Here is a 19177-nt window from a genome sequence, read left to right as displayed (position 1 = left end):
TGGCGCGGCTCGGCCGACTCCGCACTGGGAGAACTCGGTTCGCACTCGTCTGGAGACGGCGCCTGCTTTTGAAGTCATCTTTTGATGGCGGATCTGGCGGATCAAGGCGGTCGCCGACGCACGGGATGTGGGCCGCTCTGATGACATACGCGGCGTACCTCGAGCTGCGTCGAGCCGTCCCGCCATCCGTCCTGCCCGCCCCTCCCCGTCCGCTCGGGCGCCCCCGGCGGCGGCGACGGTACGGAGTCCGCACGTGCCTTCTGTTCTCCCGGTCACGGCGCGAGACGGTGTGCCTCCTGCCCCTCCCTTCTCCTGTCGGGACACGTGGGAGGGGGAGGGGCGGGGGGACGCACCGTCTGTCCAATTAGTGGGCCTCATTGGCAGGGAATGCGCGTGCCACCGTCGGCGCGCGGCTTATCTCCCAAGCGCTGCGGCGACGCGTTGTGTTCTGCGGGGGCGTGTGGTGGGAAGTCGCATTGTCTGATGCCGCGCAAGGCGGGGTGTGTGCGGTGCGTCTCGGGAGCAGGTGGGGACGACAGTGTGTGATATTTGCACAGTCTTTGGTCCGATGCAGTGGCGATCACGTTGAGTGGAGCCTGCCGTTTTTTAAGCTTTTTTCACGAGTCAAAAGCTGATTCAGAGGTAGGTTTTCTGTCGAGGTTATGCAGACAAGCAATAGTGTGTCACTTCCGCAGTTTTCCGGTCAGCTTATGGTGCTATAACGCCACTGGGAGGCTACTCTCATAAGTCTAGCGTTTATGACACAATTGACCAGTTATGCCCATGCTGAATTACAAACACTGTAGAAATACTTCAGCCAAAGTAACGTATGGTTGACAAAACAAAACCGTAACAAATATGGACCAGGGGACTCAACAAATAAAGCAAGAACGATTGCGTCATTGCAGGTGACAAGCTCCGTGTTTGACTTATCATAGCATGGTGGAAAACGTCTTTTCATTGTTACACCCAAGCCAGTTGTTTTTATTCTAAGAGACATACATTTTTCACTTTTTTACCCATTGTGCGTTCAAGGGAGTGTTTCACATTTGCGTGGGGTTTTGAACTGAAACAGCCATCTTGAAGGTCATTTAGTGCGATTAACAGCCCTATCTTCTTAAGACCTAAACCGCTTTAGTTTCTAAGCTTTACGCCCGCGAAGATGTACAGGCTATTTTGGGAAGACTGTTTCAAGATCACCCAGGCATCCATGACGCCAGAATGACATCATTCAAATTTTGTCGTTCTATTTAGTCAGGCGGCGACTAAGGCCAAGACAATATAATTATCGAATCGTTCATATGCGACGTTCGTGTGCACGATTTCCCGACATAACAGCCTCCAACTGGCTATCAATCAATGTTGTGCATGGTGTGATGACATAATCAAACAATAATGAACTGAGGAGCATATTTACTAAACAGAGACATTGTGAATATACTAAACAGAGAAGTTACGCTGTCTAGAGCAGTCTTTTCCATTTAAAAGTATACCAAAGGCTATAAGTGAGCTTATTTCATCATAGCTGATGCCTGCTTCATCATCTTCAAATGCAGAACATTCCTTTTAAAACATAAGGCAGCGTGACACATCCATTATGGGTGCAATATGACCTTTGATGTCGGCGCGCCCTAAAACCTCAAATCATCGCCATCCAGACTCTGTGAGTTTTGCTTATGTACATTCGAAACGATTTGAGCACATCGAACCTATTTTCAAGCTGCAGCGATCGGCAGCATTGGGAATCTCCTGGTGTGGTGCACGGACGTGCTTGAAGATCCCGCTGTGTGGGCAGACCATTCGAGGGCCGTAAATGCCATGCTGTCAAAGGGTTGCTGCCATCAGCCTTGCAGCCGTGACCACCGGTCTCTGGACGGCGTCGTGGGCGTTCTTTTTTCGCCCCGTTACTCGGTGATTTATTGTCGAGCCTGCAGAGTGTGACTTCCACCACGGCCAGGCGTTGATGAGTCCTGCGTGGGTCTCAAGTGTTCGGCGCTTGATTAAGCCTTTCTTCGCTGTGCGTTGAGAGCAAGGCCGCGGTGGTTTATGACACGTCCAGCCCCACTAGTATAAACTGGCCATCGGCTGTCGTAAACTGCGGTCGTATCCATTAAATTACACATCAATTGAAATTACCCAATTTACGGCTGCTATGAAACCGGTCACGGTAAGATGAAAAATACCGCCGGCAAAAAATGGCGGCAGATCTGGGGATAACCACGGACGACGCGGCGCGAACCGGTTCGGCGTGCGAGAGGAGTGGATCGCTCGCCAGTGGCGGCAAAGTCTCGCCTGGGCGGTCCGGCAGGCAGCGCCATCTCGGGGAGTGGCCGGCAGCTGACCGCCGGCGGTCCGGAACACGCCGGACCGCCGCCGGACCGCCGCCAGACTGCCGGTAGACCGCCGGCGAGCGGCGAGCGGCGAGCGAAAGTAACAGCCGGCCGGGGGTGCCGCCGCGGCGCATCCTCGCGCCGACGCCTCCCAGAGAGGCGTCATTAGACCTGCGCGGCCGCTCTCAAGGCGCGCGCCGAGCGCGGCGCCGGCGGCGGCCCAGGTGCCGCACGGCCGCCGCGGCCGCCGCCTCAAGTACCACCTGCCACCGCGGATCGCCGGCGCGCCGTCCCCGGGGACTGTGGACGGCGTGTTTGTCGGCGGCGAGGGCGGAAACGCGGCCGAGGCGCGGATAAACAAAGTGAGAGGACGGACGATGGACCGCGACAGCCCCGGGCCGGCCGCGTCGACGGCGCGACTGCGGCCGCTCACCTGCAGCTGAGGTGACACTGTCCAGCGGTGTGACGGTTCCAGCAGCGCCAGGGTGTAATCAGCTGTCTTCGACGTGCCCCCAATAACAGCTGACTGGACCCGGAAGCGTCCACAGCGAACACGCACCGGAACAGTTTCTCCCCTCCTGTGTGGACGTCTGCTCGGACGGCTGCTGGCCGGACAGGCGCGGACTGGACCGGAGCGGAGGCGACCTGGACAGCCGCACGCCGGCGGCGGCGACCCGGCCGCCGGCCCGGCGGGGTCAGCCGAGGGCGCGCGGCTGCAGCGCGCCGCCGCGCGCGGCCGGCTCTGTAATTAGCCGGCCGTCGAGCGGCGCGAGCTGCAGGACGCCGCGCCGCGCGGGTCGCCGGCCGGCCGGCCTCACACCGCCGCGGCCGCCGGCGGGCGCGGGAAGCCGGCGCAAATTACACACCGCTAATGATATTATGGAGATGAGCCGGTGACCGGCGGCGGCGGTTAGCCGGCAGCCGGCGGCGGCGGCCAGTCAGCCCGCCGCCGCCGGCCGGCCCGGCGACAGTCGCACCCGGCTTTTATGGCCGCTCATTGCACGCGAGCCGGCCGCCCGCCTTGTTGGGAAGCGGAGGGAGGGAGGCGAAATGGGTGGACAAGTCCGGAGGCGAATAGCTGGCCCCGGGCGCCAGAGGATGTCGTTTGCTACATTAGTGGCGGTTGCGTCTCAAGTGAGCGTGGTCGAGTAGGCGCTGCCGGCGCTCATTTGCGGATGCGTCGATTCCGGTAATTTTCTTAGCGTTCGCTTGTACGGAATACGGTATTGTGCACTGAGCGAGACTTTGAAGCGAGCTCATGTGTTCATATTGCTGATGTGCGCGTTTTTCTGATCACGACTCAACGGTCTGATTGACCAGTTAAGCTGTCAGAGATTCCGAGCAACCATTCGTTACAAAGTGCGCGCGCTTGTCGTTCCCTGGGCAGTTCAATTTGTCAAACCCAGGTGGAGCAAACCAGCATCCGGTTCTCTCCAGTTTTGTCCAAACACATCGTCATAAAATTTTCGTTGGCACCGCTCGGCCAATCCCGGCACGCGATACATGGCAGATGAAATGGGAAGCAATCAGACTGAAGCCGTGACCGGGGCCCAAGTTAGCCTGGGACATAGTCACGGGGCACCTTTACAGCGGACCACCAGCGTTTGCCAGCGTACGCGACCGATCCGCAGCCTGCCGGCGATGAAGGGCACGCTTCTTGGCAGCGAGACGTGCATAACCCAAATCTGCTGGATGGTTCAGAAGTCAACAACGGCTGGGATTTGTCTGCCGGAATGCACTTTGCGATGCAAGCACCAGTACGGTTGTCTTTCGGTCTGTTTTCCTGCGTGCAGGTGCCGGAGAGGCGCCATCCCACGCCGAATGTCGGCTTCGCCCGACGCTGCGCCACTTACTGTGCGTGCCGGCGCCGGTTGAGCCGCGTTCCCCTCTCGTTGGCTGACGACCGCTGGTGCCTGCGTGGCTGTCGTGACGCGCGTCGTCCCTGTTGGCAGGCGCTGGTGGTGTCTCCGGAGCTGGGGCGGCAGTACGAGTCGATCCCCGTGGACCCCGGCAGTCCGATCGGCGCTGACCTGCGCATGGCGCCCGGAGGAGACTTCGTCTACGTGCTCTCCACACAGAAGGTAATCCACTTCGGTGACATGCCGGCTTCAGTGATGTGCAACTTATGATCTTGCCTTTATGACGTGTAGTCTTTTGACCCGTATCATTGCTGAAGTGTATGTCGTTAAGGCGGCCCAATTTGCAAGAAGTCCAGGTGTGCGTCATGAACAACTGGAGTTTGTCTTCACAACCTTGATGATGTTGCATCCATCACTTCCCATCATTGGTGGAGCTTCTACATATGTGAAGGCTCCCAATGTTTGAGTACTGAAATGTCTGCATTTGGGTGCCGTGTGGAAATGAGGAACCTCAAAGTCTTTCGTGCGCCCTCAATATTTTGAGCGAATCTTACCTCTGCCGCCCAGTGTCGTCTCCCATCCAGTCACCCTCACACCGCTGCTCCCTATCATCACCCCCCCCCCCCCCCCACGCGCCCACCAGTCTCCCGCACCGCAGACAGACCCGCCGGGCAGCGAACGTCTAGCCGCCTCTCGTCAGCCCGCCAGCTGTGCCAGCCTCCAGCACCAGCACCTGGACGGCGCCGTACTGCCGCACTCTCCCTCTCCTCTCCTCTCACTCTCCCTCTCCTCCAGCCCGCTGACGTGTCACATCCGAGCCCTGCCCCCCTCCCCCCGCACCCAGCCCCGAGCCCCCCCCCCCGAGCCCCCCCCCGCACCCAGCCCCGAGCCCTGCCCCCCCCCCCCCGCACCCAGCACTTGCCGGCGTACGCCCTCCATGCAGCCGCCTCAACTGGCTGTAGAGGAGGCGTCGCCTCGTCGGGCCTTACGGCGGCCAGGCATGCCACGGCGGACGCCGAGCCCCGCCATATGGCGAGCCGGCCGCCGCGAGCCGGCGGCGCTGTACGCTGTGTGAAGGGGGCGCACGGCGGACCGCTGGGCGTGTCACTGGCTCGCCCGCCCGGCCGAGTTGGACATTCGGTCGCCTCGTGTTGCAGCTGTCTCGGTTCTCGGCGGCGAGGGCCGGTGAGCCGGAGCGGTCAAATTTGCATTTTGCACGGTCGGGCGGCCGCGGCGGCTTGGCGTGATTTCTGCGGGCGTGCCCGTGGCACGCGCAAGGCCGCGCCTTAATTCACTCGACCCTGCTCGGGGCACGTCCGAAGCTGGGCAGCCCAGCCCCGTTAGAGGAGTCCCCGACCCGCGCTCCGCGGCCGGGAACCCGGCGGCATTATCGCGAGTCGCGGGAAACCACGTCTGGTCTGCGGCCGCCCCGTCCGGCCACTTCCCGTCAACAGGCCGACGAGGCTTACCGCATCTCATGACGCGACGCGGTCGTAAAAACGGCGGAGCTCGGGCGCGGCGGCGGAGCCCCCTGGCAGACGTGGCGTGGGCGTTCGCGGGCGCCGGGCCCGTAGCGTCTGCATCATGCCCGCGATGTGCACTGCCTTCGACTGCGGGGAGCCGCGTGAGCAGGAGCCTGCCGTGTGTCCAGGCCTCTCTGTCCCTGTCCGGCAGCCGGGCGATGACGTCGGCACACCTGCTCCTCACGGCCTGCGGCAGCCACCGTGTCCCTCTGCTCAGAGACCCCGTGCGCTCTGCACCAGCGTGCACCGCGCCGCCGCCAGCCCGCCTCAGGGGCAGCGCACGTGGCGCCGGCGGCGGCGGCGAGGGCCCGCGGCGGCGCGGCGGCGCGACGAGGCGCCAGCACTGGCGCGCGGCGCCGGCCGGCCGCCGCAGCCGCGTTGTCCGCCGTTCTGGCATCAGCGCGGATGCGCCGCCGCTGCATAGCAATGAGCGGCGGTCGCCGATCGGGTCGGTCTGATCGCGGCCAGCACTCTGCATGCGCCGCCGCGTCGGATCGGCCGATAGCGGGCGCCACGGCACTGATGACGGCCGCGCCACTGATGACGGCGCGACGGCGGGCGGGTGGGGCGCCGCCGTCCGGGCCGCTCGAGACGCGGCGAGGCGGCCGACACGCACCCGCCGGCTGGGTGCTGCCGGTCGGCCGCTGCACCCCGCCAGGTTCCGTGCGGCAGACACCGGCGCGGCTGGCGCATCCTGCCTGATGCCGTGCACCAGGCCGGTGATTTAGCCGTGCAGCCGCTGCAGCGGATTCGCTGCTCGTGCGGCGCCGTGATGAACTGTCCGACCAAGTGGTCCGCAGTCTCGTGGCGGATGCCGTCCGCCGCATCCGTCTGTTTTCCGAGCCGTCGGCTCGGCGGCGGCCGGCGGCGCGCGCCACGTAATCCACCGCACAGAGCCGCGCTTGTTATTTCAAGCAGGCCTCCTCATATCGCCTCCGGGGACGGCGCGAGCGGCCGCGGGGAGCGCGAGGGTGAGGGTTTATCACAGACGCGACGGCCGTAAACGTGGCCGCTGCTGTTAGCGGGGAGTGCGTGCGCGGCCCGGGGCCTGTTAGCGGTAAGGGTCCCGGCACCGTGGTCTGTTCGGGAGTGTGTTCGGTTCAGGCTCGCCGCAGCTGGACAGTCCGCCATGAAGGGCGCCTCTGTCCGGGCGCGCTGCACGCCCGTCGCAGGGCCCGCGTCTTCGCCGCCTGCACACCGCGGCCGCCTGTCTGCCGGGCCTATCCCTCCACCCTTGTTCACATGATAAATTCGCCGAGCGCTCACAATGAGCCTTTTATGCGCCCGGTCAGGCTGCACGAGACTGAAATAAGCGCGCTCCCATAGCCAGACGCCGGCATAATTGGCGGTCTGGCCGGCCGGGCCGCCGCTGCCTGCTCGGCAAACAAACCCCGTCTCCGCCGCCAGCCGAGGCCGCGCCATACAGCCGGTGCCGGCCGGGCGGCTGGCATTGAGACTCCTCGCCGACGCCGACCCTCGATTGGCGAGAAATCAGGCCTGAACGGACGCCGAGTTTCCGCCGCTTTGTTGAGATTCGCACGCGTGCTGCGACACCCACATTGAAATTTGATTAGTTTCGGGGCGGTTCGGGGCACAAAGGCAGATACGGACTGTGCCCGGAGTCCCATTCGTCCCATTATGCCGGGTCGGCACCGACTTATTTATCGCCCATTCGACCCTTGTTACGTTCCTTTGGTGTTTTCTCGCCGGCAGCATTCCTCCGTCCATACCTGGGGTGCGGGCCGCGTTTAGGTATAAATTAGTCCGGCTGAACGTGTAACTAAGAGCTCCATTACCCGACCTGCACGTTGGGCTGTCCAATAGTTTAGAAGCGCGAGCCAGGTGGGCCGAGGGGTGGCTGTGTTCCCGCGGCGCGGCCGGCCGGGCGGGCGGGCCGCCGGCGCTAGACGGCCCGCCGGCCGGCCCGCCCGCCGCCACCCGCCGCTGCCGCCGCCGGCGTGGCCCTGCCCGGCCGGCCCGGCCGGACCGAAGCCAGAGTCGGAGCTGCGAACCGGAGCCGCAGCCGGTCACGGCGCAATTCATCCGCGGGATTGATTCGACGTGATCGGTGTTGGCTACCATTGGCTGTGACGGCTGCTGACCGACGCCACTGCCAGGGGCATGACGTCACGGCGTGAGGGTCGGCACCGGTGGCCCGTGGTCGCCCCCCGAGCCTTCGGCCCTGGCTGCGCCTTGTTATGGCGAGTGACAGCCAGTTCGTGTCATGAAGATTGACTGGATGGGACCTCTGACCCTGTCTGTCGCGCCGCTCTGGCGTTTCCCGGGGAGGGGAGGGACGAGGGCCATTCGAGTGGCACTGGCCAGTGAGGGGTAGCTTATGGGTATGGGTTTGGAAAGCCTGGAGCGAGCGTAAATCGGGACGCGTAGGAGCTCCGGTTCCTCGTCACGTATGATAGGCTCCGTCCTGATTCCATCTGGTGAAGAAGGCGCGGGGGCAGGGGGGGGGGGCGGTAAATCGGTCCCCGTCTGGTGCTCCGTTTTTACTCGGGCGCGTCGTCCTGAAAGGGATCCCTGCGCGCGCCCAGCTGGAGGTGGAAAAACACGCCTCACTAGCGCCGTATGCCGCCTTTGTCGGGCGTTGCTCAGGGCCGCGTCGGACGCACGGCGGCGAGCTCAGACGGGACCGGACCGGACCGGACCGGACCGGACGTGCTGCGATGCGGCGGAATCCCGGACGGCCCGGCGGTGACAGCTGTCGGCGCTTCAGAACGAGCTGGGCCGTCAACGTGCGGCGACCCGCCAGCTGAATCGGTCGCGATCCGCAGGAAAAACGACCGCCTGATCGCCGCGGGCGGCCGCAAAGAGGCCGCTTTTTACCGCCGCTCAGGCTGGCCCGTTTGATTTTTCACATTGGTTAAGCGGCGGGGCCGAGACGGCATTGTTTTTGCGCGGGTTCCCATGCCTGGCTCGCCGCGGTCGCGGCTAAGCGACCGGGAGGAAGCCGCCGAGTCTCCACTTCCTGCCGCCCCACCCCGCCCGGCCCAGATGGTGGCCGACTAATTTGTTTATGAATCGGTGATTGCCTCGCGTCGTGTTTTCACTTTCGGCGCCGGGGAAAGCGCGTGCACGGGCCAGGCTCTAAAAGCTAATTTGTAGCGGGAAAATCCCGTGCTCCGCGGGGCGCGCGGCCGGCGCGGGCCGGGTCGACAGGCCCGAGCTAGGGGTCGCGGCCAGCCGACCCGCCCGCTGGCCCGCCCGCTGCCCTCCGTGCTCCTGCCACCGGCCGCCGCGGGCCAGCGGTCAATGGGAGCCGAGGATGAATCAGCATCAGCCGGAGCGCGGCGTGACCGGCGCGGCGCGCGCATTGCTCCACAGAAAGTGAATGCCAAGTCGGCCGACTAATTTGTCAGAGCTGACCTGTGAGGCAACGCCGCCGAGGCCGCGCCGCCGGCCGCCCGGCCAGGTCGGGGGTCAGGCGCGTGCCGCGCTGCGGCCCCAGCGCCGCGGCCGGCGCCGCTGGGCGTCCGGCTTGGGCGCGTGGCGGCGCCGCGGACGGCCTCGCCGGCGCCTCGTAACGTATTGGGTCAGTCACGCCAGGCCGTCGGAGTCGCCTCGCCCGTCAGCTCCCCAGCCAGCTCACCCGCCAGCTCCCCCGCCAGCTCGCCCCCGTCACCTCACCCGCCCGTCAGTTTAATCGCGTCGGCTCAACCCGCCCCTTTTCACCTCTCCTCACCTCACGCACCTCACCTCATCTCACCTCACCTGACCTCGCCCCGCCTCACCTCATCTCACCTCACCTCACCTCTCCTCACCCGCCATCTCACGCCACCCGGTCAGCTCATCGCCCCGCTTTGGTTCCAGGTGTCGAAGGTGCGCGTGCAGACGTGCGAGATGTACACGGACTGCACGGCGTGCCTGGGCTCGGGCGACCCGTACTGCGGCTGGTGCTCACTCGAGAAGAGGTAGGTGCTCACCGCCGGAAGCGAGCCGCGCGGCGGAGGCGGCGGCCTTCCCGGTAATCCGACGGAACAAAGCGGCCCGGCGCCGGCGCCGACGTCGGCGCCGAGAGGTGATGCGATTAGACACTCTGCAGGACCACCTGCAAGGTGTCCGCGGGTTCCCGACCGGGCGCCGTGCACGGACGCCTCACGCCGGCGCCGGGGACAGTGCATGCCTCAGTGCACAGGATCGCCGGTAGATCGCTGACACTGACAGACAGACTGATCCTGGAGTCGGCCCCACACATCCGCGTGATGTCGTGACTGTGTGCAGGGCGATGACAGGGACCACCATGGGAGCAGCCGCACCAGCCGGCTTCCATCAGCCGCTGCTCGGGCAGCCTGGGACGGCATCAGAACGCGGTCGGTCGTGTTTGACGCCGCGCGCGCGGCGGCGGATCGGCCGGGGAACTTTCGCCCTGATTGGTCGCGACATCCGCTCCGGGCGCGGCGTGAGACAGCGGTGGAAAGCCACCGACGCGACGTGTCGCTCCGAACGCATCCTTCACGGCTGAGCGGCGTGCTGGTGCCCCGCCCCAGCGGCCCTCCGCGGACCATATCCTGTCTACATGCGTATTTACCAGCTGATGCGTTGATGCCAGAGTCGCAACTGTTCCCAAAATGTCAACACGCTTCTCGCCGCGTCACGACCAGTGAGGGATCCAGCCAGAGGAGGTGTAGCGTGCTATTGCGATGATCCGGCATGCCAATCAGCAGATATTAGTTTAAATATAATCCATATTTTTACAAATATTTTCTTATGTTACATCAATGCTGTACATGCACATAAAGTATGTTGTCATTGCCGTGAAGTGCGAATCTTAAACATTGCATTGCTCTTAATGTTCAGTAACACGTGGAGATCTGGCGGGTCAAGTGTGTCTTTTCCAGTTGATCCGTGCTGGTGGTCATTAGTACACCCGTCATGGCGCCTGATGCATGTAGGGAAATGGGCCGACGTCCTAGGGAGATACGCATTTCCATCGGCCGCCATGTCCCCGCGCACCTCGTCCGGGCGTCGCCCGCCGTGCATCGCCGCCGATGCGCCGCCGATGCCGACGCATCGGCCGCGCGCCCGCCTGACAGCCGGTGACAAATTGTGCCGGCTGGAGAAATGGGGCGCTCGGGTTGTCGGTCGGCGCTGCGGTCGGGTCGTTCCTCATCGGGCCGGTCAGCCGAGCGCGCCGGCCTCCTCTGACATATAGACCGGCCCCGAGCGGCCGCAGGGGGGGGGGGGGGGGCGGCCAACTTTCACCCGTTACGCTGGGGAATGACCGCGCCTCGCGCGCGCCGCACTCGAGCGGGCGATTCAATTAGCAGCGGCGCCGTTTCAATGGGGAGAAATGAAACTGGCATCAGCGCCAAGCGATGATTTCATATAGGCGAGACGTTGACAGGGCGGCGGTGATATACGGCTGCTCGGACGGAGACGGTTCGCTGGGAGTCCAGACGAGCGGCACGCGCCCTGCGAGCCGACCCGGGCGGGGCTGGAGCCGATCCGCCGACCGATTGCATGGTCCGAAGGAGCAGTGAGCGCCGCTGCAAGGGCTCGCGGATTTTGTGACCGGTGGAAATGCGGACGGGCAGATCAGGCGGGCGGAAACTGGTTCTTAAGTGACTTCTGTAGTACCCGAGGATTACGAATGCTGTGTGGTGCACGCAGAGCGCGCCACGCCGTTGAACCTGTTACCATTCCTGCGCAGTGTGGCGTCCAGTAAGTTATCAGACGAAGATTGACAACCAGCCAGCCATGTCACATGCCTCGTGCCACCTAAATCATCGCACAGCGCCCTGTGGCCATACATGGCCCGATTCCGCTCAGAGTCACGCACGGCCGGCGGTCTCAAACGAGCCGTCGCAATCGGTGACGTCAGACCTGATCGCTGCCAGCCGCCTCCGCCGCCAATGGACGACGCTACCGTGGGCCCGGAGACAGGGGGGGGGGGGGGGGGGGCAGCCGCACTCGAGTAGGCACGGCGTGAGCGGCGTTTGATCAGCCTGAGTCCTTTTGCAGCGTTGCCGTCGACTGCGACGACTTCCAAGTCGGTTCGGCCGTTGATGCTCAATGTCCGGGGTGGGGGAGGGGGCTGCTGCTGCCTGCAGGTTTGCTCCCACAGCAGGCGGCTCCTGCTGTCGATGGCGGTCGGCCTTTCAGGTGACTCGAAGTCGGGTTCGACCGTCGGTGCCCAGTCGGAAACTGCTGGGGTCGGGTGGAGCTTCGCCGTCCCTGCGGAAGACTCCGGGCCGAGATGGCCGCCCCTCCCGCCGTGTGGCTTCGGGCCGCGTAAGCCGGCTGTCCCCGGCGGCTAGCCCGCCTCCGCTAGTTCCGAATCTTGCCGGCGACGGCGCCACCGCCCGCGTCGTCCCACCCGGCCGCCGGGCGTCGGGGGCTTCGGCCCTCGATCCGCTGTTGGACCAATGTGCCACTGCCGGCTTCGTTCCAATCGGTGGTAGATTATCGGACCGGCCGCGGGGCAGGGCGCGTCTCGCGGATTCCTGCGCGCGGCCCGCGCCGGCACGCGCTCTCGAAGCGGCCGGCGTCGGCGTGCGCGGATTCCTCGCGTCATTAATGCGTGGTGGTCAGCAGATGTCGGACGGAACAAAGAGCCGGCCGGCCGCTTTTTCAATGAGCAGGCCGAATTAGCCGCTCCCCTATTATTAAATTAGTACTAACCACCTGTCGGACCGGCCGGGCTGCAGTCACCTGTCCTCCCGCCTCCCCTGATGACCGGAGATGGGCATGGCCCGACCTGTGGTTAACGCGACCGCAGAAGGGGAGCATGGGTACCCTGGCTCGCGTTACAGACGCAGCCGGTCATTTTCTCCCGGAAGAGTAGCTGGATATTCATGTCGCGCAGGCTTAACGTCATCCCTCGTACCATCATCACGTAGAGGCGAGTCTTGCTTGTGTCACGTCGTAGCGCCGTAGCGCAACGCTCTCGTGGCGCTCTTCATTTCGCGGCCCGATGCGCTTCACTGCTTTGGCGTGCAGAGCGGAGCAATCGAGCCCGCCGCCGATCATCTGCGTAGCTTTGCCGGCGATTTTTCTCTCACGACGCTGAGCCCGCTGCACGCCGCCATTTTCCAGCCGCTGTTCCGCTCTGATGGAAACAGCGCGAGAAGCCATCATCGCGACAACGGGGCGGGTGCCAGACCATCGCGAAAGATGGGCGGCGGGCCGGGCGCCACCTGGACCCGCTCACCCCCTCCCCACTCCCCAGCCCGGCGGAGCGCCGCGCCTCGCGCACTCTCGCTGGGGCCAGATCTCGAAAGGCGCCGGGCCGCCGCGACCGGCGAGTCACGCAGCACAAGGTTGGTGATAACGATCTGGATGACTCGGGCTTAGCTGTCCTCGCTTGGGTGCGCCGGCGCTGGGCATTTGGCCGACGGCCGGCGCCGTCCCCTCTCTCCCTCTCCGCCGCCGCCACCGCCGCCGCCGCCGCCGCCACCGTGGCTACGGCCGAAATCTCCTCCCTAAACCTACAGCTCAAATTACCGACGAACTTGGCGGATTATGCGCCGAGCTGGGAAATGCAAATGACATTAATGGTAAACAAATTTCATCCGCGCTCTGCGCCTAAGTGTCGTGCAATCTGGATTTATGTGCGGGGGGATTCGTTTTATGCGGCGTCTATTTGCTGGCCGAAAGCGGGTGCTGGCGCTGCTGTCGGCGCTTCCCCAATTGGGCCGGCGGTGCGGCCGTCGCCTTCGTCTGGCGTCTGTCGGCGCGTCGAGCTCGGGAAGGGAGCTTGCGCCTTCTGGGAGCCTTAGCTTTCCGGACGGACCTGCAGCAGAGCACCGCATAGCGCTGCCTGGGCCCGCGGCGACCCCGCGCCGCCCGGGCCCGCGGTGACCCCGCGCCGCCCGGGCCCGCGCCGACCCCGCGCCGCGGCGCCGCTCCAGCGGGCGGCGCCGCGGCGGGCCATAGCCTTGGCTGGTGCGGTTTTACGGCCGTGGCGCGGTGATTCGTCGGCGGACGGAGCGTCGTCGTCGCCGACGCGCCGCTGCGTGTCGCCTCGGATCCCGGCGCGGGCCATTTGCATAACGTCATTACTTTTCAACAGAGCCGGCACAATCAATACCGGCCGCTCGCGGCGCGTGCGATCTAGTTTAGCGGCTGGAGCGCGACTGATGGGTGATGGGTGGCCCGCCCGCCCCTGCCCGCCGCAGTGGGGTGTGGTGGGGCAGGTGCGGTTTGCTGCCCGGGCAGGGGCAGGGGCGGGTGCAGGGGCTCGGTGGTGGCGTCCTCGCCGCGGGCGCGGCCGGCGCCGTGGCACTGCCCAGCTTGCCTGTCGCCGGCTGTCGGTCCGACGATGGCGGCGTGGGCGGTCCCTCGACGCCGAAACTTGTGGACCAGCCAAGTGGATGGGCTGTTGAGTGACAATTTTTGACAGTTTGGCCCATGTCCGCACTGAGCCAGATCGGCTCCTTGGACTGTGACGTCGGTTAATCTGAGAAGTGACCGGGCTTGTGTCCGAGTTCAAGGACCTTGAGTTCGGGTCCGAGGCCGAGGCTTGGGTCCGATCCCGGGGTCCCACACTCTCCTATCGCTGGGGTCCGGATCCGGGCGCGGTCGGTTCCACGGCTCATAAGTGCGACTGCGAGTTCGGACCGTTCGTGTCAGATGCTGGGTCAGATGTCGGGTCAGAGTTGGGGTCGAGTGCGAAGTTTGGGTCGGAGACCATCGGTCTGGAACAGTATTGCATAAGGCAAGAAAAGAAAAGAAAAACTCAGAAATAGAGATCGCCGAGGATTAGGTGCAGCAAGATAACCTCGCGCCGACCTAATCTTACCTTAACTTAAAATAACCAGTGGCTTATTAAACGTCTTATCTGGAAGCCGTTGCAGTGCATACGGAAATATGGGGCACCTGAAGACAGTTTTCGTGTTTTGCCGCCTTCACGAAACTTTGATGGCCGATATAACATGGCGCTTAACCCAGCCAAAACTAATTCAACTGAGCTGAACTCATCCCAGCCTAAACAAACCCAGCCGAAACCAACCAAAGCGAACCTGATCTGCTCCCCCAATGCAAGCGATTGGATACGCAAATAGCTACCCATATGCTTCACATTAAACTGTCTAGGATATTGTATTTTGGCATCAGAATGTGCCCTCCCGCTTGGATTCAAACTTGAACAAGGATCACAGTTTGGCCGAAATCCTAGGTTTGGATATATGTTAAGCCCCAGTCCGAGACTGGGTCCCGGTGTTTTCAATTTCAGCGTTAGTTGTAGTTTGTAGCATTTGTTACCGGTGCGTCTGGGCGTGTGTCCAAGTCCTCCGTAGAATGACTCAGTGTACTCGACCCCGAGTCCGAGTCAGCGTGGCTCGGACGCACGGCTGGCAGTCACGGCCTGCGGGGCCCCGCGGGGGCCTGCGGGGCCCACGGGGGCCTACGGGGCCTGCGGGGCCTACAAGAGGGGGGGGGGGGCCTGCGGGGCTTACGGGGACCTGCGCGCGCTCTCAGCCGCGCGGGTGACCTCCGCCGTCGCGATCCTGGCTTCTGCGGGCCGCGGAGAGCTGGGGCGTCTGGGAGCCAGCTGCCTTCGCTCCGCCGATCCGTCGGTAATTGCTCAGCCATTCTCAGTATAAGAGCGTGGTCGGTTCAGGCTGTGTAAGTTTGTGGCGTCCCGGCTGGGCTTCAAAACTAGCGCTCAAAGTCCCCATTAAATTGTAAAACTCCCGACAAACACGGAAAGCAGATTGCTGATGCTATCTCCGCGTGGAGCCAAACTGATGGCTCCCAACGGCGCCGCTAACGGCTCTGCAGAAGTTAGGCCAGTTGGAAAGCCTCCCCTGTGTGGGTATCACAAAGGTACGTGCTTAAATGTTCTTCAAAGCCCGCCCTTTGCTCCGTATTGATTCCGAGCAGAGATCGTGCGATACCAGCGCCTGCTGCAATTACTGCAGTTCAGTGCGTGGCCAAGCTGGTGCGCTGCTATTGTCGTCCTGCACGTTCCTCCGCCTTTGTATGCTGCCCGGCGTTTCGTCCGGCAATGCGTCCTGTCCGCCTGCCGGCCCACCGCCTGGCCCGCCTGGCCACGTGACGTGCCGGCCGGGCCTGGGTGCCCCGTGGGCGCGCCGTTGGGTGTCGCGATCCATCACGTGACAGGCAGGACGGGCCGGCCGGCCTCCGTCCCCGCCGCTGCATGTGTGTGTGTGTGTGTGTCTGTGTGTGTGGGGCGCTGGACAGCACCTTTGTCACGGGGCAATCTATTCAATGCAAACGTGCAAACCGTGTATGATTCATATCGCATGCTGCACGGCGTACCCGGCGTCGGGTCGCCGCTGGAGTCGGCGCGCCGCCGCTGTCGTAACCGCGTCGTAACGGCCGGACCGTGACGCGGTGTGACGTGACGTGACGCGACACCGGCTCGGCCGTGACTCACGGCCAACGTCTCGCGTCAAAAAACACGGCTTTGACGCGCTCAAAATGGCGCTGTCAAAATGGCTGCTTGAAATGACTTCTTCGGGTCCTTTCGAAAATGCGTGCATGGAATTGGCTTCAAGAGCGACGTCCTGCAAACGGCCGTATCAAAATGAACGTCAAGTGACGGTCTCAAAGGGGCTCTCTCATAATGAAATGCGGGTAAACGTAGTAACAAGACCGGGCTGAGGATAAAGAAAAGCAAACGTGATAACGAGCTTGAAGTAGCGCTCGTTAAGCATGGCCACCGGCCGCAGCGCCGTCGGCTGAGCTGTTTCGGGGGAAGGTGCTGAGGATTGACGGTTTGGTGAGACTTCGGCACGGAAGTGAGCTTATGCTGAGCTAAACCTTGTGAGTTGGCAACCGCATGACACACGCGATGACGCACGGCCGCTCCGACTGCTTTGGCATGTTGGCGTGGTCGGCTCCCGCTCGCCGCACGTGTTCACACCGGCGCCGGGCGAACCCCCACACTCACGTGTGAGTGTCGGGAGTGACCTGCAGGTCGAACTGCGCGCCGGCCACCGACGGCGCCGTGACAGATCAGGAGAGACTGGCTGCCGAATGAAACGCATCGTTACGTGGAACTCTTCGTGGCGTGCTGGTTCCGGACACAGCCCGTCACGCGACCGCGTCACGGGTCATGGGCTATGCATGCATCACGAATTTGTTGAATTTGCATCGCTCCGGTCGCGATGTCCAGCTATGGCGTCGTCCTGCGCCCGATCAGCGCCCGACACCGAGCCGCGCGCCTCGAGCGACCTCACCGCACACCAGCGCGGAGTGGAGCGCGTGTCTGACGGGGGCCTCCGCCGGGCGGCTCTGCACTCGTTCAGCGCTTCGCTGGTGCCGCCGAACGGCGTGGCGGCGGGCCGCGTCGCGGCGCTCCAGCCGGCCCGGCGGTTTTTGTCGGCCTTCGTCCGGCCGTGACGGGCTCAGCGGCCTCGTGCATCAGCGGCGCCGGCTGCGGCGGCACGCTCTGACCCAGTGGCGGCGGCGGCGGCGGCGCCGGCCGTGAGCTCAGCCCGTATTTACCGGTGCTGCGAGGGCGCAGCACGATCGCAGCGACGTGACCTTGTTGCAGGGACGCGTGCGTCCGCCGCCGCTGCATCGGCGGTGTGTGCTGGAGATGCGGCGACACGTCAGCCGTGCGTGCCGCGGCCGGCGTGGCGTGCGCGCGGACGGGGGTCCGCGCTGCGCGTGACCCGCCGCTGTCGTGCGCTCCGGTCATGCGGTCCTGGGTTGATATTGACCTATGCGTGTGCGCGTGTGTGTGCGTGGCCTCCTTTTTCGGAGCGTGATAGCCGCTTGTCGCTGCTGTGCAGATGCGCTCATTACTTCCCATGACATGTGAGGCCTACCAGGGTCACCTCGAAATGTGACCCGGACACGATGTTTCCATGACAGGCGACGCTGCCCCCGTGTATCGGTCTAACGACTGACGTGCGGCCATCGCTCCGCCGGCGCAATGGCCGCTCCCTCGTCGCCCCCGCCACCTGCAGCCCCAGCATCGCCGCCTCCCTCACCGGACACCGTCCGTTCCAGGTGCACGATCCGCTCCGAGTGTCAGAAGGCGCAGCAGAGCTCTCCGCGCTGGCTGACGTTCGGCGCCGGCCAGCAGTGCATCGACTTCGAGCAGGTGCTGCCCGACCGCATCCCCGTCGACCAGACCGTCACGGTACGTCGTCTGCCGCGGCCGGCCACGGTCCCGCGGACTGTCGGCGGCGCCTGCCGCGAGATCTGTCCGCGTCACCTGACGCCGGGTCCTGATGGACGCCGGGTCCTGGTCACCTGACGCCGGGTCCTGGTCACCTGACGCCGGGTCCTGGTGGACCTGCGTTGGTCGCCGGCGGCGCGTCGGCAGACGACGCCGTCGCCGCGGCACGTTTTTGTTGATCGCCTCTAGTCGTCGCCTCTGGTCGTTCATCCTAGTCGTTCCATAAGGACCGACGACTAAGAGGGCTCTTACCCCGCATCACCACCCCTATTCTGGCACTCCTAAGTACACGCGCTGAAAGCTCGTCGGGGCTTCGCTCGGCGAGCTCGAAGCGCCATCTGGTGGGCCGTGTCACTGGAGAGCAGAGACGCGTCGGGCGTCGCGGAGGTCATGCCTGGTGGCCGGCACGGACGCCAGGAGAGGGTCACCGGACGGGGAGCCGGCTGACCGCCGCTCTGGAGGCCACGCGCCCAGGTGCGAAGCGAGCCAGCATTTAAAGGCGTCGTTTGGGAAAAATTGGCGCAGTCGAGTGCAAAGTCCAAACGCCGGCCTCGACGGCAGTTTTCTGGCCACGGTCTTTGTTTCGTTTTGGGTGATCGCTGAACTGGAGGTGCCGGCGATGAAAGCTCTCCATACGCGATCCCTGTGACCGTCTGTGACCTCTCCATTTTAGTTTGATTTTCGCCACCATGGCGCCCGGTCCCCAGGGTTTATTCGGAGTAATTAATTGTCCCTTGTCGGCAATGTCCGGACGACGCCCCCGCCCAGTGTCAAATTTCGGGAGGGGAGAAACGAAGCACCCATGTGCGCGCTTCCGACACGTGTTGGGTGTTACTCGACTAAATGACGCACGAGCATGCGCCCGTGGAAATCGGAACGACGAGCAGTGCTATAATAACAAATTAGCAAGCATCGGAGAGCATCAGACTGACTGGCGGGAGACATGCACACCAATCATTCAGCACGAGCTCATGTTTGCCAGTTGTGAAACTGGGGATCGAAAAAAATGTGGCAAGGTATAAAAACTGTAATTGATGGAACTAAACGAGTTTACTTTGTCGAAATCCTTTCCAGTCTCAATCAGTAGGAAGTCTGCTCTTTGGTGTTGCATCACCCACATTAGTGAAATTTTCAGTTACAGTGGTCATTGCAGCGACAAAGCTACCAGTTTGGGTACAACTTTTGGCGTTTTGGGACGACGAGCACTTTTCAGTATTGCATGCATTTGTACGGATTGTAAAAACCAGTTATACGCGGCGGTGTAAATACCATGGTGATGAACATTTGTGATCTTTGTGTGATTCCTATCCACCGAATACCTCCTCCAGTATTTGCTGCTGTTTTAGTGTTCTCTCTTCA

General features: G+C 63.4%; 1 protein-coding gene across 1 annotated transcript in view; it reads left to right on the top strand.

Annotated features, from left to right (window-relative positions):
- Positions 1 to 19177, top strand: part of LOC119091334 (plexin-B-like) — a 63402-nt gene that overhangs the window by 23628 nt on the left and 20597 nt on the right. Inside the window, exons 4-6 of the mRNA XM_037214061.1 lie at positions 4283 to 4411; positions 9535 to 9635; positions 17647 to 17779. Coding sequence (XP_037069956.1) covers positions 4283 to 4411; positions 9535 to 9635; positions 17647 to 17779 — 363 coding nt within the window. The remainder of the gene's footprint in view (positions 1 to 4282; positions 4412 to 9534; positions 9636 to 17646; positions 17780 to 19177) is intronic.

The sequence above is a fragment of the Pollicipes pollicipes genome, unplaced genomic scaffold, assembly GCF_011947565.3.
Source record: "Pollicipes pollicipes isolate AB1234 unplaced genomic scaffold, Ppol_2.1 Scaffold_3447;HRSCAF=4054_pilon_pilon_pilon, whole genome shotgun sequence".
Classification (NCBI taxonomy): Eukaryota; Metazoa; Arthropoda; class Thecostraca; order Pollicipedomorpha; family Pollicipedidae; genus Pollicipes; species Pollicipes pollicipes.
This window is presented reverse-complemented; position numbering and strand designations above follow the sequence as displayed.